Below are 21,654 nucleotides of genomic sequence, written 5' to 3'. Positions count from 1 at the left end.
TCTGTCATTTCGTGCCAACCGCGCGGCGAAAATCTCCACATTCTGGTGAAATCACCAAACTCCCCCAAAAATCCCTAACCGCGTCGCCGACATAACCTCACACTCGACTTGTTTAGACCGTTACTTAAAATGTCCGCAGACTTCTACATTCGCTACTACGTGGGCCACAAAGGCAAGTTCGGCCACGAGTTCCTCGAGTTCGAGTTCCGCCCCGATGGCAAACTCCGCTACGCCAACAATTCCAACTACAAGAACGACACCATGATCCGGAAAGAAGTCTACGTCCACCAGTGCGTCATGGAGGAGCTGAAGAGGATCATCGTCGACTCCGAAATCATGCAAGAAGACGACTCTCTCTGGCCCCCTCCTGACAGGATCGGTCGCCAGGAGTTGGAGATCGTCATCAACGACGAACACATCTCCTTCACCACGTCCAAGACGGGGTCTTTGGTGGATGTGAGTCAGTCGAAGGACCCGGAAGGTTTGCGCTGCTTTTACTATCTCGTGCAGGATTTGAAGTGTCTCGTGTTTTCTTTGATTGGGTTGCATTTTAAGATTAAACCAATATAAAGGGTGTAAAGGAGGTTTCTAAATAAATTTTCGATATATTTGGGTGTTTTTGTTACAATTCGTAGTCGTCGGGGTGGTAGAGCTCGGAGAGCAGCCGGTAGACGTACGAGGGGGCGTTTCCTCCCCTGAAAAAATTCAAATTTAGCGCCACAAAGTCAACAGGCAAAAATCACATTAGAGTCGGCCGGGCAACCAAACGTGTGTCGTAACTTAAAAGCGTTTGCTCGGCATGTCGTATCACTGATTCTCGCAAAGTGACTGTTTTGACACGTGACCCAAAAGTCTGTCATTTGATTGGTCCCTTGTACACAAATTAACTTATAAATGTCAATTTTTTAGTGTAGCAATTAAGAATACGATATACGTTAGGCTGTCAAAAATGACATCGTTTGCTCTTATGTGTGTTTAAAATGAGCGTTTATATTTCGTCTAGTTATCCATGGAAAATTGACATATTGGGGATCAAATTAAAACGTGCTTAAATTGGCGTTGTTTTTTGATAGAAGAAGACGGAGAAATGAACGTATGTCTGTCATTAGTTCGCACTAATTTTTGAAGTCAAGTGCCATTGAGTAGTTCATTTACGTCTATTTTAAACCATTTTTGACGCATCGAACCCAAAAATCGTCCATTTTATTATACCATGCGAAAAAAAAAGTCATACTCAATTGGCTTTGGAATTTCAAGTCATGTCTTTGATTAAAGAAACAGTCTCTTGGTTTATGTCAAGTAATTTGACGTTTTGTGAACAGGAGCGCCATACAATTCCAAAGCCAACTGAGGACAACCAAACGTGTGTCGTAACCTGAAAGAGTTTATCTGTGAAACATGAAATAGCTGTCAATTTAAGTGTTTTTAAACATAATTTTTAATTGAAATAGACAATTTAATGACTATGGTTACCTGCAACGGGTAGTCAAGAAAATTTGCCATCAAGACGCCTGTGAATCTTGCTCGACATGTCGTGTTATTGTCACTGTTTTGACATGTGACCCTAAAGTCTATCGTTTGATTGGTCCTTTGTACACAAAATAACCTATAAATGTCAATTTAGCGACCAAAATTTAGTGTAGCAATTAAGAATACGATATACGTTTGGCTTTTAAAATGATCGTTCTGTTAAAAAAAAACAGGTGTTCGTTTTTATTTCGTTTCTAGTTATCCATGGAAAATTGACTTTTCGACTCTTTAATTGACAATGCGATCAAATTGGCGTTGCTTTTTTAATGAGTAATGAACGTCCGTCTGTTATTAGTCAGCACCAATTGTTCAAGTTGATGTGACATTAGGAGGTTATTTTACGTTTATTTCAAGCCAAATCTGTTCCATTGGTTTCATTTTTGACACATCGAACTCAAAAATCGTTTTTTTCATGCAATAGAATTCCAAAGGTAACTGAGGATGAGATTTTGTTTGATCGCTCAATAGAAACAAGTGAGGTTAGGTTGCCTTTTAGACACCTAAAGTTGTTTGCGAAAACGCAACGCCAACGTGATGAATTGGATTCTACAAGCATCAAGTTAGCATTTTGCTAAATCCTGTCATTTGTCTTCGAAATTTCTATTAAATTTTCAAAACCGCAAATCGTCAGTTTTTCAAAATTTTATTGTCCCGAATTTTAGTAGGTTTTCCTCATTTTTCAATTGTTTAATTTTCAGACGCTTAAGCCGAATATTACTTAATTGTATCGAATTGGACGTATTTTCCGACCCCAATTATTGCTCGAATTATCAAAAATTGATAAACTACACGAAAAACTGAGAAAACGCAAATGACGCAAAACCGGAACTAGATTTTGACAACTGACAGCGTCCGAATCAATCTCAGACACTCGCATCACGTGCCATGGATAACCCCACGAAAAATTTAAAATAAGGCGCGAAATTCAAACTCACTGGTGAGAGATGAACAGCGTGACGAGCTCCGGGGGCACATAATCAAAAATGGGATTGAACACACTAATCTTGTTCAAAAGGGGCCCCACTGAGTACGGAATGACGTTCCCAGGCGACGCACACATCCCAAAAGTGTCTTTTTCATGTGAACAAACATAACTGGGTGTCAACTTGTACATGTGTGCCAACACCATCACCTGAAACTCCCCAGTTTTAATCAAAACCTAAAAGAGTCGCTCCTTACTGGGACTGAGTAGTGTTTCGCTGCTAGAGCCACTCCGTGGATGCCGCTCGCTGCTCTTAGCCCCCCATCAGCCATGACGCTGTGGGTACCAATGATGACTTTATTCACTCTTGACATCATCGCGAAGACTCCCGAGTCGGGGATTACGGTGGTTTGGATGCGGCTGGAGGCTAGACTGGCCGCCATTTTGTGCCCCTTTAACAAAAGAGTGAGGGTTTTTCAGGGGGTTGTGGGGGTTTTACATGGTACAGAGGGGCTCCTTCTACTATTATGACTTGGAAACTTCTCTGCTTGGCGGCGTGTTTGAGGAACTTCTCCACGGTGTTTGAGTTTCCTACTGTTAAAATAATCTCTTTTGTGTGGATGTGCTCAAGAGCCTGCGCCGCGATATTTTCAGTGGTCGTCTCCAACTCCACTTTGTACTCAGTGAGGTGGTCCAACAACCGATTTCTCAAATCACTGTGAGACTCCGAGTAGTCCAATTCTTCACTCTGAGACGCCGTCACCAAGTGGTGCAAAGACTGTTCTTCCCCTTTTTTCTACAAGAAACGCTCGCATCAGAGTGACATCACAATTCTAAATACCTCCGAAATTGCGTCATACTCCTCCCTGATCACCTTCAGAATGTGTCTCATTATATTCGTCGCAGTGGCTTCCAAAGGGAGCGCCTGGTTTACTTTCTGGATCTTCCCCTTGATTTGTTGCATCAGCTCCCTGGAAAATCACAGGACTATTAAGGGGAAAAGGTTCGTTTCTGTGTACTTTGCGCTTCCCCATCGGCCCTCCGATATCAACTTCTCCAGGAGGTTCTCAGTTTTTAGGGCAATCTCGTAGGAACTGAACACTTTCCTGGAACAATACTTATCAATAATTTGTTGATTTTCAGGCGCGGGGCAAACCCGTGTTTGATGTCACTGATGAGTTTAACGACGTCGCTCAAATTCTCGTTCTGTGGCATCGTTTTAGCACTAAATATGGTCAGTTTACAACATTCGAACTTTTTGAGGTTAGAATGAAATGTCGGATTTGGGGATTTTGAGAAGCAGGGTTGTCGCAAACTTAAAGTAACGAAAATCCCTAGATTGAAATAAAAGTGCGGAAATGAGAATTTTGCAGACGGGTAAAATCGGAGCGAACGAGAAATGACGTAATAGTACCAAATGACTTTATTAATTTAATTTTACTACTTACATAGGTATCTAATGGAATAAAATCACAGATATATTGATTATTGTTTAACAGATAGTAGTGGCTATGACTTATTCTATAAAAATATTGAATAAAACACTTCAATATGAAACAATCATCGAAAGTTATCACAAATAATTCTTTACAAGGAAACATTTTTATCGATAAAAAAAGATGTGTTATGCCTGCATACAAACGTTTTGATAGAAATATAAAGTATACACCAATGCGCAGTAGACAAAATTACTTTAGCTATAACACATTTAAGAGTCAGTATATTATGATACCACATCGATTTCCCTAGGTGAAGCTAAAGCAGGTGGTACCACTTGTGGGATAATGTTGTGTGACGGGGAATTCCCTAATGGCTGACGCATTTTTACCTGTGCGTTCTCCTTGGCTTCCAAAGTCGCTTGTTTGATGGCTTCTTTGTACGGACCTCGTTTCTTTTTATTGTAACGTATCTACGACACACGTTCTATTAGCCGTGGGACTTCATCGCGAAAAATACTATTTTTCCTGCAGAGAATTTTTAGAGGCGCCAAATTTAAAATGTGGCTCTGTGATTGGTCGTTAATCAAACTTGACATGTCGCCATTACAGGTATCTTACATATCTCTTTCAAATGCTGCTAATTTCTGAAACTGTTTTTGTGCAGGTGGTTTAGATTAAATTTCGACCCAAGGTCACAAGTTCTAAAATTTGTATCGTGTAATTCGCTCCTCGCAATGGCGGTGTGAATTAGGTTTTGAGATACACAAGACAACCGTGTAATTTCTGTTAAATTTCATGTTAAATTCTGGGGAACAATGATACCAACCTTGTCATATTAAAATTTCCTAAGCTATTTTATCAAGATTTTAACTTTAAATAAAAAAATAACTGTTAAAGTGCACATTCGCAACCTAAATCGATTGTACGTAAAATTAAAACAACAAATTGCATTTTAAAATAAACAAATGTCAAATTCCAGGAGACAATGATGCCAACCTTGTCATAATACAATTTCCAGAGCTAATTTATCAAGATTCCAACTTTAAATAAAAAATAATTGTCAAAGTGGACATTTGCAACCTAAACCGACTGTAGGTAACTTTAAAAGACAAGAAATTTCAGGTTAAAACAGACAAATGTCAAATTCTGGGAGGAAAATGGTGGCAACCTTGTCATAATACAATTTCCAGAGCTAATTTATCAAGATTCCAACTTTAAATAAAAAATAATTGTCAAAGTGGACATTTGCAACCTAAACCGACTGTAGGTAACTTTAAAACACAAGAAATTTCAGGTTAAAACAGACAAATGTCAAATTCTGGGGGGAAAATGGTGGCAACCTTGTCATAATAAAATTTCCAGAGCTAATTTATCAAGATTGCAACTTTAAATATAAAAATAATTGTCAAAGTGGACATTTGTAACCTAAACCGACTGTAGATAACCTTAAAACATAAGACATTTCAGGTTAAAACAGACAAATGTCAAATTCTGGGGGACAATGGTGCCAACCTTGTCAGAATAAAATTTACAGAGCTAATTTATTAAGATTCCAACTTTAAATAAAAAAATAATTGTCAAAGTGGACATTTGCAACCTACACGACTGTAGGTAAATTTAAAACACTAGAAATTTCAGGTTAAAACAGACAAATGTCAAATTCTGAGGGAAAATGGTGGCAACCTTGTCATAATACAATTTCCAGAGCTAATTTATCAAGATTCCAACTTTAAATAAAAAAAATAACTGTCAAAGTGGACATTTGCAACCTACACTGACTGTAGGTAACCTTAAAACACAAGAAATTTCAGGTTAAAACAGACAAATGTCAAATTCTGGGGGGAAAATGGTTACAACCTTGTCATAATAAAATTTCCAGAGCTAATTTATCAAGATTCCAACTTTAAATAAAAAATAACTGACAAAGCGGACATTTGCAACCTACACCGACTGTAGGTAACCTTAAAACACAAGAAATTTCAGGTTAAAACAGACAAATGTCAAATTCTGGGGGAAAATGGTGCCAACCTTTCATAATAAATTTCCAGAGCTAATTTATCAAGATTCCAACTTTAAATATAAAAGTAACTGTCAAATTGAATTTTTGCAACCGAAAGCGACTATAGGTAACCTTGATACGCAACAAATTTCATGTCAAAATCGACAAACGTCAAATTCTGGGGGACAATGATACCAACTTTGTCAAATTAAAACTTCCAGAGCCAATTCATCAAGATTCCAACTTTAAATAAAAAGAATAACTGTTAAAGTGAACATTTGCGACTTAAACCGATTGTATATCGTTAAATTCTCTGCAGGAAAAACGCCGTATAGATACTCTACCTTAAAATTTTCTAAATATGGACTTAATTGATCACATTGCATCAAAGACGACGTGGAGGAACCATACCATGCGACGTGCGCTTGGGGCCCTTGCCCCCCGCAGTTCGTTATGGTCAACACTTTGCCCGGCCACCAAGGAAACCCGTGGATTTTCCCCCACACGACATCCCCGACGAGCATTCGCCCCCCTGAAACTTCATCTAAGATTCACATTATTTCCAATTGCAACTTACCGTCGGCGGTGGGCGCGCTGGGTAAGGTCTGGGAGTTGATGCGAAGCATAATCGGGGGCGTCGGAGGCGGGAAGTCTGGAACTTGTTCGCTGTGTTCGTCGGAACTGGACGTATTCTCTTCGGGGGCGGGATAAGACGCGTACGTGTTGTTAAGTCGCTTCAGGTTAATTGACAGTTTTTGGGTGATGCACTGCTCTTTCGGGTCTTCTTGAGTTGAACTGACCTGAGGGAATTAGATCGAAAATGACCGTTGAAAAATTGTAGATTTTGTTATTAGGCAGAAAAATGGCACTTTTTCTCGAGCAATTAAATTGCAGTAGCGAGGCGAAGCGTAACTTATGCAAATAACAAACACTACTTTTTCTTCAAACGTTAGATTCAGTTTCACGACCGACAATGAGTGAATGGAAATTTAACTATAAATAATAAATAAATAAGTTGTCATTGATGACATTTAAGTTAAGATCGTGCAAGTGCCATACAAAATGTAAGTTTCAAATAGTAACCGTCACAAAAGTACTTTTTCTCCCTAGGCAGCAAAAGTATTTCCATGTCAACGAGAGCTTTTCATTACTTATAACAAAATTGACCACTTTACGGCCTAAAAAGGACTAAAAAATAGTGACTTTTTGTGACGTTTGGAGAAAAAACAAATTATTAATGTTTGGAACTTGGCAGAAAAAAATACCAAAGGCATAATGAATTAATAAAAAAAAGTTCTCTCACCTACCGTTTGAACTTCATCCTCTAAATTTGGGGAAAACACCCCCAAAAATTGTTTTCCTCATTTACCCTCTAAATTATTCACTTTAGAGCAAATATAGAAGTAACAAAAAATGCTGACAATTAAATTTTCTGCAAAAATTGTTTTATTCACTTTTTGCGTACAGCGAATGTTCCTCGCTCAAATGCGTCGCGGAGATGAGGGTGAGCAGGAGCAGCGTCCTGTATGCAGTCATTCTCTAGTCAACAAATTTTAGAAAAAAAATTCTTGAAGACTGAAAACCTCAACTTGGTGTTTTGAGACGTTGGGAATTTGAACAGTGACAGTGACAACGAGAAAACTAAGAAAGGTTGACAAATTGAGGACTTGGGAACATGACAATTTAAGCATTTGTCTGTTAAAATACGAATCTCAGTTAACGAGGAAGTTAAAATTAAAAATTTCGAGAATTCGTACTTTTGAAAAATTACGAATCTGGAGTCTCAAATATTTGTTATTTCGAATATTTGGTTAATTAACAGTTTGGTAATTTGAGAATTTGATCTTTTAAGAATTATTTATATTTGAAGTGACGATTTGAGGTTTTAGGTATTTAAAAAAATTCTAAAAATTCGTGCGTTTAAAGATTTAGGAATTTGGGATCTCCATTGGCCAAATTGAGGATTTGGCTATTTGGGAGTTTGAGTTTTTGGGAATTAGTATTTGAAGAAGTGACAATTTGAGGTTTTGAAAATTTGATATTTTAAGACCTTGCGAACTTGACGTTATGACACTCTGGGAATTTGAACATTTGATAGTGACAACGAGGAAACTAACAAAATTTGACAAATTGAGACTTCGAAACCCTGAGATTTTGAACATTTGAGAGCTTGAATGAGAATTTGCGGCAACGGGAAACTCCAACAAAATTCGTACTTTTGAAGATTTAAGAATTTAAAGTCGCAAGAAATTACCAACGTTTAGCAAATACACAAGGCGGTAATTTGCGAATTTGAGCTTTTGAGAATTAATATTTGAAGTGACGATTTGAGGTTTTGGGAATTTGGACATTTGACGATATAAATTAGAATTTGAAAATTCAATATTGTAACAATAAAAAAAAATCAACAAAATTAGAAATTCCAAAAATTCGCACATTTGATTGAAGAATCTGTAGATTTGGCAGTTTTAAGACGTGACAATTTGAGGCTTTGTGTATTTGACATCTTGAAGATTCGAACGTTTGAATGTTTAGTATTCTGAATGCTCAGAAATGTGTCAGTTTGAATATTCGGCACGTTGACAATTCGACATTTTGAACGTTTGATCATTTGAGAATTATACAAATGACGCACGAGAAAAACAATGAAAATTGAAGATCATAAGAATTCGAACATTTTTATTCGCTGAATATTTGAGAAATGAACGAGTAAGAAGTTAAGAGTTTGAGAATTTGACATTTTTAAACAATTATTAGTTAAAAAATTGACAACAACTACAAAAATTCGTGGAAATAGGAATTTGAACATGTGAAACTTTGAAAAACGGATCTTTTGAGGTTTTGAGAATTTGAAATTTGAGCTTGACAAGTTGTAGTTTTGAAATTTGAAACTTAACTTGTTATCTGAAGTTGAATGACCTCGTGATTGTGACTCTATAACCCTTTTTTCTATCACAGGTCAGGACTCACCTTTACCTACATTTTATTTAAATCTTTTTTATAAATACGTCATTAAAAAGATAATGACATAATCTTAAATTAATTAAATAAATTTTCCAAGTTCTTGCCAAGATATTTATGAATTTAAAAACAAACTTGAGCTGGATTGGTCGCAATATCCGTTTTCCTCAGATTTTTATTCAACTTTGCACCACAAATCTATTGCCTAGAGGTCCAAAATTATAACTCGTACTTTTTAAAAATCCAAAAAATGTCAAACAGTTTCAAGGACCCCGAGATCTTTAGATTTTTGGAATAACCAAGCGAACAAAATGAAATTTTTAGGCGACTTTAACTGAAAGTGAAATTTTTAGGTCTCAAAAGCGGCCTAAAAGTAGGTCTTTTCTGGCCGCAAACGATTTTGGCCGATCTATGTTGGCGGCATCTATTCATGGTTTAGTATAATTACATCAAGATAATTATTTGGGTAAAATCAATTCGACAAACTGCTGTAAAGTGCAACAAAGACGTGTTGAATGATTGCAAATGAACTTGTCTAGCAGTGCTGCTGCAACAACGTCAAAAAGCACATCAAAACTAATTCGTACAAATTGTGAAGCTACACATGCCGAAATTGCAAATGTAAATAAAGAAAATATAAACTTTTCTGAAATATTCATAAATATTTACTATTCAGTTGTTATAAATGATTAAATCAATAAATAAAAAATCTTGTGCGTATCGGCTAACGCCTCGGCCATTAAAAAAAGGCTCGGCCAAAAAAGAAACACTTTTTGGCCTTGGTACACAAATAACTATTATAAATAGGATGTGCTTTCACGATTTCTTGACATTTTCCATTACAATTAATAAAACTAAAACAAAGGAAATTAAACCCGCTTTTCTATCCGAGTTTTTTTGGTTCGACATTTTTTTTCATACTGTTTTTCCAAAACTATAAACTTTGCAGGTGAGCATTTGTGCAAAAAATTTCAAGAAATTACTTAATTTTAATTTTCGTTTGCCACTACAGTTAACATTTATTTACGGTACAAGTTGACCTACGAGACTTGGCAAGTAGGTTAAATTTCTCAAATAGGCAATAATTAATAATCCAACAGTTCGATACAATGTTTTATCCACGATGTTTTATCCAATGTTTTGCAATCTTCACCTAAAAACAATGATAACAAATCCGAACAGAGATTTTATAACGTAATTGGCGTGGTTGCTAGTTAAATAGCACAAGGGTTAGTTATAAGTGTCATTTTGCCGTATAACGTTGACATTTTCATTGTCATTTTAATTTCGAAATGACATTATTTTGGAACCAAGTGCGTAAAAGTGATCAAACGAGTGCGTAAAAGTATGTCACTTTGTCAGGAATTTATATTGTAAGTAAACAATCGTTTTGTATCCTCATTTATACAAGGTGTTTATAAATGTTTTTAGCATCAAGGGTGGTTCTGGAATTCCTGTCGTGCGCTGCTTTGCCGCTCAGTGTTCATAGTGAATATAACATTTTTATTACCTTTATTTTTGCTCTAAAATTAATGGTTTGAAAGATAAATAAAGAAAACATTTTCTGGGGGTGTTTACCCCAATTTTAAGGGATGAAGCTCCCACGTTAGATGAGAGAACTTTTTTTTTGTTTAATTGCTGATTCGGATCACTTAAGGATTCCTTCTGCAAGGTTTCAAACCTTTAATAATTTGTTAGGATTTAAAACCCAATTTCCCTGAACTATGAATGAAAGTTTGAAATTTCGCGGGGAGTTGAGTTGGGCTCACCTCGCCTTCCTTGTGTTTCCGATCTTTGTCCTCTTTGTGCTTCTTTTTGTGCTTCATTTTGTGCTTGCGACGCCTCGGGAGACTTAAATCGTAGGAAGTACACATGTATCTGGGGGAGATGTTGCCGAGGCCTTGACGTGGGGAGGCGCTGCCCACTGTGTAACGCGGGGAGGACCCCCCAATGGCACACCGCGGAGAGCCGTTCCCTAAGTAACAGGGGGAGCTCCCCGTGAGGAAAACCTTGCGTCGGGCTTCTTTCTTCGCCTTCTTCAGGGCTTTTCTCGCGGCTTTGTTGTCTAGATTCTTTCCGTTTTCTTCGGTTTTTACCACATTGACGTTTTCTTCCGAATCCTTCTTCAGACTGAGGTTTTCGATTTGTGCGGGGATTTTAAGTACAGTTCCTTCACCTTGGGGCCCGTATGAAATTTTTATTGTCTTGGTATTAACAGAGAGATTAGAGTTAAGCGCTTGATCTTCGTTCGCATTGAGTTGAGCATTGAGGTTGTTGTTTTTATTTGCGTTTTCTTCAAAGACGCTCTCATCCCAAAGGTCCTCCATGGAGCCCACGCTCCTCTTCTTCCTCAAGATCCGTTTCGGGCTCTTCGACCTCACATTACAAGACAACACTTCTGTTTGAACATCATCGGAGTTGGAACTGTCTTCGGAATGATCTTCGGAATGTTTCTTGTCTTCTTGTGCGTTTTCTTTATTCACAGAAACTGTCGAAAGTGGCTTCTTGAAGATCTTTTCGCTCGTGTTAAAAATCTTCGTCACGCTTCCTCCACTCAAAGCGTTCATCTCCTCCTGCGGCGTCAACCGCGTGAGTCTAGGAACCAGCGTCGCCTCCCCGAGCTTCTTTTTCGTTAGTTCCGAATGGATCGACACCGAGCGAGTGATGGGGGCGTTCAGCCCCCGCTTCACCGGAGGGTTCGGGTGAACGATTTCCGCAGTCTTACGCTTGCGAGACACGTTCTCGGAGTTCTCGTTACAAATGCCTTTACATTTGGAGCAGAGGACCTGCCGGGGGCGCAGTCTCACGGTCATCTTACTGTTCTTGTATTTGCTTGGGATTTGTACATTCTTTTTCTTGGCGGTGCTGGGGTCCGTGTAGGCGAATCTTTGGTTCACTGAATACAGGGTGTCGTCTTCGGGCTTGAGTTTCTTGAAGGCTGGGTTCAGCGTCTGGATCCCACATGGCAGGTTTCTGCGGAGAAAGACACGGTTAGCGGGGGCTGTTTTTATGCCGAGTTTCGACCCTAAAACGTCGGGGGGCCCCCGTACACCACCTAAAAACCCGAAAAAACAACACAAAACAAATGACAGTGTGGGGCCCCTCGCGATATGACGACCCTGGGGGTGACGAGGCCCCCCACGCTTACACCGTCGATGAGGTAACGGCGAGGGGCCCCGCGCCCTCTCTAGGCCCCGAAATTCCTCCCCAAAAGACGGAAGTTTCAGCTCACCTTTTGGTGGAATCCAAGAGAACTCCTTTGAATATTTTTACACCAAATTCGTACGTTACAACTAAAATGTCTGGTAAAGCTTCGTCGACAAAAACGGAAATTCTTGTGCTTTTTAATAATTGGATGTCCTTAGAACTTTCTTGGTCCGCCATGTTTGAAAAACCGACATTGAAATGGACTCCACATTTAAAAGGATTCGATCTGAAAATAGAGCCCCCTTACATGGTGGAAACGGTCCTGGAAAAACTCAGAGACAGGCAGGGGCTTGTTTATGGGGGAGCACTTGTTAGATTGGTGAATCTGAGACAGTTTCGATCGGATTCTGGGGAATTTCGCGCGAGAGTTGGTAGCACGAGTTTAAAGTTCGGACTCCACTTTCAACAACAAAAAAATTGATTAGATCAAAAACAACGGATGTGGGGGGCCCAAAATCAATTACAGAGCTGTCTGACTAAATTTGAGACAAATCCAAGCGAATTTCAATTGACGTTTGGGTGGGTTGGTACCACGAATTTTTATCAAAAAACGAAACTTGCCCTTAGAAGTAGATTTAAAAGGTTGCGGGAGTGGAAGGGGCCCCCAACGCGCCCCCGCGGTCTTCTCTTCAAATTTCCGTCAGATTCCAAGAAATTTTTAGAGGATTCCACGCGTTACGGTTGGTACCACTGTCTGTCAATTCAATTTCAAACTAAAATGTTTATATTTTTTAGTGCATTAATAATGGGAATTGGGGCCCCACAACTGAGTGAAACTACTGAAGGAGCTCCCTGAAGCTAAAGTGCCCCGCTGAGGTACCGGAACTGCAACTGTGAGGTGAAATTTGGCCCCCCTCTGAAGGTGATAGCCCCCTCGGTTTAACCCTCATTTTCAGGTGGTAACAATGCGCGGCGACCTTAATCCAAATGTTAGTTGAAGGAATTGCCCGCAAATGTAACTGCGATTTAAATTTAGGACTCGAAGGTAAAATCCCGTTAAAAATAAACTTGATAGCACCCTCATCCCGCGGCGAGAATCCCAAGAACCACTCAATCTGCGTTGTGTGCATTTGCACCGCTCTCATTTTTCTAACCTCAAAGTGAAGTTTGCACTTTCCACTGTTTGGTCCACTAATTGCAGGCTTCAGAGGTCAGCTTACATAATTATTTAATTAAGATAACGTGATGTGAACAAAAACAGCCTCGTGCGGCATTTTTCAGTGTTTGTTGGCTCGCCGGGTCGATTGTGTCAGATTTCGTGGCGGCGCTATTCTCATTCCGTTTTTTGCAGAGAGATGCCGGAGCGGTTGAAGATCGACGAGCCCCTGTGGGACCAGAGCACCTTCGTGGGGCGTTTCAAGCACTTCCTGTGGGTGACTGACCCCCGGACTTGCGTTGTGAGTGAGGAGACCCTCGACAACGCGAAGATCCTCGTCGAGCAGTACAGGAAGGGCAAGGAGCCCCCAGGCACCACCGTCGAACAAATCATCTACGCGAAGAAGTTGTACGAGAGCGCGTTCCATCCAGACAGCGGGGAGAAGCAGAATGTGTTTGGGAGGATGTCGTTTCAGGTCCCTGGAGGAATGGCCATCACGGGGGCCATGTTGCAGTGGTATCGGTGAGTTGCTTTGTTAGCGCGAAGAAGGGGGCTCCTGAGGGTTGGTTTTCAGAACTGCAACCGCTGTGGTGTTCTGGCAGTGGGTCAACCAGTCCTTCAACGCGTTGGTCAATTACACGAACCGCAACGCGAAGTCTCCGACCACCACGACTCAGTTGATTGTCGCGTATGTGTCGGCCACGGGGTCTGCGATGGTCACGGCTCTGGGCTGCAAGTACTACTGGACCAAACGAGCGAGCCCTTTTGTCCAAGTACCCCCGAAAGACATGCGAAAAGACAGTTAAACTACTTTGTTTTGTTGTAGAGATACGTCCCGTTCGCCGCTGTGGCTGCAGCGAATTGTGTCAACATCCCTTTGATGCGTCAGAATGAGTTGCTTTATGGAATTGACTGTTCGGATGCGAATGGGAATGTGGTGGCGCAGTCGAAATACGCGGCTGCTAAAGGGATTACACAGGTGATTGTGTCTCGGATTACCATGTGTGCTCCTGGAATGTTGATTTTGCCGGTGATTATGGAGAGATTGGAAAAATATCGATGGATGCAGAGGATTAGTGTCTTGCATGGGCCCTTGCAAGTGCTCGCCGTGGGGTGTTTGTAAGTATTTAGGGGCAAGGGAGGGTTTTATCAAGTGACTTTTATTACCTCATTGTCAGATTAGTACATTCAAGTCTGGTTTTTTCCATTCATAGTAGAATCAGACTAATTTGATTAATTTAGTTCGATTTGGAATTAGTCTAATTACTCCTAGTCTGTTCCATTTTTTGTAGTTTGTACTAATTTAATTCGGTTTTGTGTTTTGCTCTAATTTTAGGAATTAGGACCCGTGTTAATCAAGTCTAATTTAATCAGACTTGGAGTATCTAGTCAAATTGAGACCATTTGATTGAATTTGGTCTAATTGAACTTTCAAGTCTAATTTTGCTCAAATTACTTGATCCAGTCAGATTGAGTATATCGAGTTGAATAGGCTACCGGACACCAGAAAAATAGATGCATTTTATTATGTTTATGAGTTACGTATACGCATGAATCAATTACCAAACAGATTTTTTGTTCTCCAAAGGTCGGAATTATTAGCTAAATATTCGTTTGAAATCCAGCTTCGCGCTGTTAGTTTAAATAAGTCTTCAGTGACTACGTCATAACTCCTTTCTATGCATATGAATTGAGAAAACGCATACGTCAACGGAATGTTGCATTGGTGAGAGTGAGATAGAGTAATCGTAATAATTCCTAACTGGTTTCCGATTTATAGCACACTTGTGTCAACCAATCAGAAGTTTTGTTTTCATAAGTCAGGTCAGGAATCATCTGCACCGAACGTCATCTGTCCATTTTCGCTTTTCGATTATTGCAGCCCTAAAGTAAGAAAGATACAAAAACTGCAGCAATTCACGTTCTGCACACACATTTTATGCATTCATAACCTCAATTCAAACTCAACTTCATCGTTTTCAACAATGACCTCGGCATTACCTGTACAGCCAATAGGCGTCGACTAAGAAGTTGTTACGTCACCAAGGCGCGTGTTTGAAACTATCCATTTTTTAAATAATTTTTTTTGGTATAAATAAAGTGCGCAAAAAAAATGGACACTGATTTTTAATGTTTTCAGACTGGACAGATTTATTTTTTGAAATAAAAAAAAAACAGTCCGGTAGCCTATTCAGTCTTACTTTTTTTATTTTATTTATTTCGTCGAATTTAGTTCAAATTACTAAGGTTTTAGTAAATTTGATTTTGTCTAGTCAAAATTAGTTTAATTTGGCCTAATTTGGTTTGCTTGCTAATTTTATCAGGTCTAATGAGAAGCGTAACTTAACGAGTTTAATTTAATTTGTCCTGAGTTAGTCTATCGATTTTAATTTGATTCGATTTTTCCTAATTTGGTTAATCCAGTCTAGTTTGGATTGATTTATTATAGTCTTTCATTGGTCAGTAAGTAAAATTTAGTCCAACTTGGTTTACTGATTTTGTCGAGCGAACTTTTAAGGCGTCTAATTTACTGTATCAAGTCTAATTTAGACTAACTTGGCCCTACTTTGTTAATTTAGATGAAATTAGTCAAAGTATAGAAGTCAAGTCTAATTTAATTTAAGTCTAAATTTGTACAACTTAGCCTGATTTAGTCAATTTGTAGCAATTTAGTGAACTTCTAAAACGTTTAATTTTGGAGGCCGAGTCTAATTTAATTTGACTTGGCGTAACTTTGTTCATATCGTTGAATTTAATCTATAAATTTTAATTTAGACTAGATTAGCCTTTGACTTGGTTCAAATCATATAGTTTACCCCAAATTTGTGTGATTGAATTATGTAATTTTATCAAATTTAGTCTACTTAGTATAGTTAAAAGACAAATTTTGTTCAAACTTCTAAAAAATCGATTTTTGCTTAACTTTTTTTTGTTGTTTTTTTTTTTTTATTTTGGTGTGTAAGTAGACTCTAATTTGACTAAAATTTACCTGACTTAAATCGTGTATGCGAATTTGGTCTAGATTAGTAAAATTCTAAGAAATCAAATTTATATCGACTTTAGCTCAATTTAGACACGTTGAACTGGCTAAATAGATGAATTTATAAGACGTCAAATTTAGCCCAAGATTGCTTTGCTTTGTCTATTAAGTATAATTTAGACTAACTTGGTCTTATTTAACTAATTTGGTAAAATTTAGTCAATTTATAACGCGTCCAATTTGATTTATCAAGCCTATTTTGGACCAGACTTGGTTTGAAACTTTCAGAAGACGAAGTTAGCCTTTCGAGTCTAATTTGGTATAATTAGACTTAGATTTCATTAAGTGAAACAATTACGTTAACGTCTATTGAGTCTAATTTAGCCTGATTTGACCTGACTTTTATCATTTAGTCTAATTTACTCCAACTTGGTCTGACTCTGTCAACTCGTTAAAATTAATTATATTATAGAATTCAAACTTAGACTGTCAAGTCTAATTAAGTCCAAGTTAACCTGATTTTGGTTATTTTGGGTAGTTTATAACAAATTAAAACCTTAAAGACTCTTAATTTAGTCCATAAAGTCTAATTTAGTCCAAGTTGGCTTTATCTACATCATTCTGCTTACTTCCAAAAATAGGTATTCAGTAAGTCTAGTCTAATTTAATCTCTCACTTTGCCTGACTTCGTTAATTTTATTGAAATTAGTCCAATTTTATAGAACTCGAGTCTTATTTAGTCGCACTTGGTTTTATTTAGTCGAATTAGGTGAACTTTAGAGACGTTTAATTTAGTATATCGAATCTGAATTAGTCAAGTTTAGTCCATATTAGGCCTGATTAATTTAATGAAATATAATAAACTTATTATTGTATGCCTAATTTAATTTTTCAAATCTAGTTTAGACCAGTGAATTTGATTTAGTCCAACTCGAACTTATCTAGACCATGTTGCATCAAAGAAGACGAATTTAGTCAATTGATTCTAATTTATTATTTGACCTGAGTGTTGACTTTCCAAGTTTTAAGTCTAAATTAGTAAAATTTGACCTGATTTTGGTCCATTTAGTCCAATTTAGTCTCGTAGAACAGACTCGATGCAATTAGTCCGAATAAGTCAACTTCCAAAAAGTCTAATTTAGTCAAATATACTTTAAGTTCATCAATTTAATATAATTTAGTCCAACTTCGCCTCACTTAGCTAATTTAGTATAACTTAGTCAATTTATAACACGTCCTGACTTTGTTCATCTTTTGTAATTATGTCCAAATTAGTAAAATTTCGTCACGTTGAACTGGTTTGACGCATTTTAGTTTCAATTTCCAAAAAGTCTAATTTAGACCAGGATAATTTTTCTTTGTAAATTTAGCATAATTTAGTCCATCTTTACCTTACTAATTTAGTAAATTTAGTCAATTTATAACACGTTCAATTTAATTTATCAAGTCTAATTTAGTCCGTTAAATTTGATTTGATCCGACTTAATTAATTAGTGGAATTTAGTCTGATTTGCTCTGATTTAGTCCATCCAGCAACCTCTTTTGTTTCGTAGCAGTCTAATTAAGTTTAACTAATTTAACCAGTTCAATATTAGTCACGTCAACTAGGCCTAATTGGGTCTGTTTAACTAAATTAGTCTAAATTTATTTGAATTATTCTAATATAGCCTAGCTAGCTCAATCTAGTTGATGTTGCTCTGCTTCTATAAAGTCTTTTCAATGTAATTTAGTCCTTTTTAGTTAAATTAGTCTGAATTAGTCCATCGAGTCTAATTTAGTCAGATCTACTAGTTTCTTATACTCCTTCTTTTTCAGCTTGTCGTTCATGGTACCAACGGCCTGCGCTCTCTTCCCCCAACGCTGGTAAGTCGAACCTCCCCATCCACCCTCATCATCTAATTCGACTGTTTCTAGCTCCATCAAAGCAACCACTTTAGAATGGTTAGAACCCGACGAGTACAAGAAACTCAAAGATAAATGTGGAGCTAACATTCCCCCGTTACTCTACTTTAACAAAGGTCTCTAAGTAACGAAACGAAGACAATAACAAAAGATGGTAATAATAATAATAATAGTCGTGCGATTAGAAATCAGGTATAGCTTTCAAGTAAAGTATACGTACTATAGAAAACAAAAATCAGGCCGCGTTTTATTTATATTTTAAGACTAAAAATGTGATTGTTTCGTTGCGCCAGCAATATACTCTTTTATTTATACTCTCAAGGTAACAGTTAAGCAATAAGTTTATAATTTTTATTGTTGAATTCGTTTTGTTTACAAAAGTATGAAACACTGTAAAAAAATGTAAGAGACAATATTGCAATAACACGGTTTTTAGAATTGGAATTATATAAAATTTTCAATGGCAGTCAAGACAGGATAACAATATGTACAGATAACAATATACAATAAAACATTTTAGTATTAACATTTGCCTGCACACCGATAAAATAAACGTTTTGAAAACACCTCCCTCGTTACTTATTTACGTTTAAAGTTACTCGATTCGAGCAACAAAGACGCGTCGCACATCATCTTCGCGTTACTTCGTACCAGGAAAAACAAATGACACTCTTCGTACACCGTCAACTGGACTCTTGTGCAGACCAAACCGTGGAGGACGGTGGCCCGTTGGAGGTCGAGCCATCGCTGAAGGGCTAGTTCGCGTTCACGGATGGTGCTGCCGAGGGCGACGTCTGAAGGGCCCCACAGGCAGAACTCGAGGATTGATTTGACTTGGGTGAGGGTGACGGCGCGCTCGTTGTTTAGGAGGGATTGGATCAAGGGGGTTGTTCGGGCTGTGGGCTGGAGGAGGGCGAGCGCTTTGGAGGCGCATGTGCAGAGGGTGCCGTATTCGGGGCAGGCGGTTTTGAGCTGGACGTCTTCTCCAAGGCTGCAACGAAATAAGAATTATTAAATTTTTAAGATCTCAGTCAAATTTAGTTCGCTTTATTAAAATTGGTCTAGTTCAAGTCTTTGGTCAATATTAGTCTACGTCCAAGAAGTCTAATTTAGTCTAATTTGGTACAATTTAGTAAAATTGGTGTAATTTAAATCGACTTGGTCCAACTTTCATCAGAATTAGCCTCGTTTCATTCGGATTAGTCTAATTTAGTCTAGCTATTGTGTCGACGGCAATTTTAATCGAGCTTTAGGTAGTCTAATTTGGTCTAGTGAGTTATTCTGGGTTGATATGTATTAATCTACGTCTAGGAAGTCTAATTTAGTCTGACTTAGTAAAATTAGTCTAATTCAAACGAACTTGGTCTATCTTTTAAATGAGCGTCGCTTTATTCGTATTCGTCGAATTAGTCTAATTGCTACGTCGTGAAAGTCTAATTTAGCCTCATTTAGTAAAAATTATCTAATTCAAACGAATTTGGTCTAAGTTTCCTAGAAATTAACTTCGCTTTAGATAGTCTAAATTTAATTTAGTCGAATTTGATCTAATTTTGGGGAATTAGTCTAATTTAGGCCGAACTTTCATCAAAATTAGCGTTGCTTTATTCGTATTAGTCTAATTAACTCTATTTACTACATCGAGGGCTATATTGATCTACGTTTTAGAAGTCTAATTTAGTAAAATTAGGCTAATTTTGTCGAGCTTGCTCAATGTTAGTCTACATCTAGAAAGTCTAATTTAGGTCAACTTGGTCTGATTTCAATTGTATTAGTCTAATTTAGTCTAGCTACTACGACGTGAACGATCTTAGTCTACGTACGTAGAAGAAGTCTAATTTAGTAAAATTAGGCTAATTTATTTCAACTAATCCTACTTGGTCCACTTTAGTTTACGAATAGGAAGGCTAATTTAGCCCAAATTAGTCTGATTTAATAAAATTAGTCTAATTTGAACCGACTTGTCCCAATTTTATTTGAAATTAGCATCGCTTCATTTGTATTAGTCTAATTAGGTCTTATTTCTAAGTCGCAACGTACTGAAATAGTAATTTAGTAAAATTAGGCTTATTTAGTTCAACTATTCCTACATGGTCGATACTAGTCTACGTCAAGAAAGTCTAATTTAGTCTTAGTTTGATTTAGTAAAATTAGTCAAATTTGAACCGACTTGGTCCAACTTTCATCGAAATTAGCGTCGCTTCATTCATATTAGTCTAACGTATTGGAAGTCTAATTTAGTCTAGCTAGTCCTACTTGGTCAATATTAGTATACGTCTAAAAAGTCTAATTTAGTAAAACTTGGTCTATTTTAGAAAAATTATTCCAATTTAAACTGACTTGGGCCAACTGAAATCGAAATTATCGCCACTTCATTCATATTAGTCTAATTAGTTTAATCTTACAAAATTAGTAATAGTATAGGAAGTCTAATTTAACAAAATTTGGCTAATTTATGCAGCTAGTCCACTTAGTCAATTAGGCTACATCTAAGAAGTCTAATTTAGTCAAATTTAGTCTGATTTAATAAAATTATGCTAATTTGTAGTCCTTCTTGGTCAATTAGTCTACGTCAAGGAAGTCTAATTTGGTTAAATTTAGTCTGATTTCGTAAAATTAGTCTAATTTAAGTCGACTTGGCTCAACTTTCATTGGAATTAAGCGACACTAGGAAAATTAAATTAATTTAACTTAGTCTGATTTGGTCAAAATAGTCTAATTTAAACTGACTTGACGCGACTTTAATCGAAATTAGCGCCGCTTCACTTGTAATAGTCTAATTAAGTCTATTTATTACGTCATAGGCAACCTTGGTCTACGTATTGAAGTTTAGTAAAAATTAGACTAGTTAAGTCCTGCTAATTCTACTTGGTCAATATCAGTCTACATCGATAAAGTTTGATTTAGTAAAATTAGTCTAATTTAAATCTACTTCGCCCCACTTTTGTCAAAATCAGTGTTGCTTCATTCGTATGGGTCTAATTTGGTCTTGCTTCTACGTCCTGCTCAATCTTGGTCCGCGTATTGAAAGTCTAATTTGGTAAAATTAGGATAATTTAGTCCAGCTAGCCCTTCTTGGTTAATATTAGTCTACGTCTAAGAAGCTCAATTTAGACCAATTTGATCTAAGTTTGGAAAATTAGTCTAATTTAAGCAGACTTGGCCCGACTTTTATCCAAATTAGCGTCACTTTATTCGCATTAGTCTAATTAACTATATTTACTACGTCGAGATCGATCGTGATCTACGTTTTGCAAAATTAGACCAATTTTGTCGAGCTAGTAATATAAGTCTACATATAGAAATTCTAGTTTAGTAAAATTAGGCCAATATCTAAAAAGTCTAATTTAGTTCAACTTGGTCAAATTGGTACAATTAGTCTAATTCAAACCAACTTGGCCCATTTTTCATTGAAATTAGCGTCGCTTCAATTGTATTAGTCTAATTAAGCCTAGCTACTTCGTCGTCAGTAATCTTAGTCTACTTATGGCAAGTCAAATTTAGTAAAATTAGACTAATTTTGGCCAATTAGTCCTACTTGGTTAAATATTCTCCGTCTAGGAAAACTAATTTAAATCGACTTTGACCAAATTTCATCGAAATTAGCGCACTTCATTCAAA

At 37.3% G+C, this 21,654-nt stretch overlaps 5 protein-coding genes across 9 annotated transcripts in view; 2 read left to right on the top strand and 3 right to left on the bottom strand.

Annotated features, from left to right (window-relative positions):
- The first annotated feature begins 25 nt into the window (after positions 1-25).
- Positions 26-608, top strand: mago (mago, exon junction complex subunit). Its single transcript, XM_088034777.1, has one exon. It carries the CDS (start codon positions 130-132, stop codon positions 568-570), a length of 441 nt encoding a protein of 146 aa, XP_087890903.1. The 5' UTR covers positions 26-129; the 3' UTR covers positions 571-608.
- eIF2Bbeta (eukaryotic translation initiation factor 2B subunit beta) lies at positions 586-3,742 on the bottom strand. Its single transcript, XM_088034775.1, has 7 exons — positions 3,609-3,742; positions 3,472-3,558; positions 3,294-3,423; positions 2,952-3,248; positions 2,710-2,904; positions 2,466-2,662; positions 586-695 (listed from the first exon to the last, which is right to left on the bottom strand). The coding sequence occupies exons 1-7, from the start codon at positions 3,665-3,667 to the stop codon at positions 623-625; spliced, it is 1,038 nt and encodes a 345-aa protein (XP_087890901.1). The 5' UTR covers positions 3,668-3,742; the 3' UTR covers positions 586-622.
- A 118-nt stretch (positions 3,743-3,860) lies between these two features.
- Positions 3,861-12,760, bottom strand: LOC148176601 (uncharacterized). 2 transcript variants are annotated; one of them, XM_088034921.1, is made up of 5 exons: positions 12,084-12,760; positions 10,621-11,824; positions 6,468-6,690; positions 6,235-6,428; positions 3,861-4,361 (listed from the first exon to the last, which is right to left on the bottom strand). In XM_088034921.1, exons 1-5 carry the CDS (start codon positions 12,233-12,235, stop codon positions 4,176-4,178), a joined length of 1,959 nt encoding a protein of 652 aa, XP_087891047.1. In that variant the 5' UTR covers positions 12,236-12,760; the 3' UTR covers positions 3,861-4,175. The 2 variants fall into 2 exon arrangements, with proteins under 2 accessions (XP_087891047.1, XP_087891048.1); XM_088034922.1 differs by having other exon boundaries at positions 6,235-6,422.
- A 48-nt stretch (positions 12,761-12,808) lies between these two features.
- Sfxn2 (sideroflexin 2) lies at positions 12,809-18,602 on the top strand. Of its 3 annotated transcripts, XM_088034925.1 has the most exons (7): positions 12,809-12,896; positions 12,955-13,043; positions 13,350-13,676; positions 13,729-13,927; positions 13,981-14,273; positions 17,950-17,997; positions 18,049-18,602. In XM_088034925.1, exons 3-7 carry the CDS (start codon positions 13,354-13,356, stop codon positions 18,158-18,160), a joined length of 975 nt encoding a protein of 324 aa, XP_087891051.1. In that variant the 5' UTR covers positions 12,809-12,896; positions 12,955-13,043; positions 13,350-13,353; the 3' UTR covers positions 18,161-18,602. The 3 variants fall into 3 exon arrangements, with proteins under 3 accessions (XP_087891051.1, XP_087891052.1, XP_087891050.1); XM_088034926.1 differs by lacking the exon at positions 12,809-12,896 and having other exon boundaries at positions 12,938-13,043; XM_088034924.1 differs by lacking the exons at positions 12,809-12,896; positions 12,955-13,043 and adding an exon at positions 13,082-13,208.
- Positions 18,596-21,654, bottom strand: part of LOC148176598 (uncharacterized) — a 27,135-nt gene continuing 24,076 nt past the window's right edge. For both annotated transcript variants that reach the window (XM_088034920.1, XM_088034919.1), the window contains exon 6: positions 18,596-19,027. In XM_088034920.1, the coding sequence (XP_087891046.1) occupies positions 18,616-19,027 (412 nt within the window). In that variant the 3' untranslated portion in view covers positions 18,596-18,615. The remainder of the gene's footprint in view (positions 19,028-21,654) is intronic.

This window comes from Gnatocerus cornutus, chromosome 4 (assembly GCF_029298725.1).
Source record: "Gnatocerus cornutus isolate USDA-ARS CGAHR chromosome 4, icGnaCorn1.1, whole genome shotgun sequence".
Taxonomy (NCBI): Eukaryota; Metazoa; Arthropoda; class Insecta; order Coleoptera; family Tenebrionidae; genus Gnatocerus; species Gnatocerus cornutus.
This window is presented reverse-complemented; position numbering and strand designations above follow the sequence as displayed.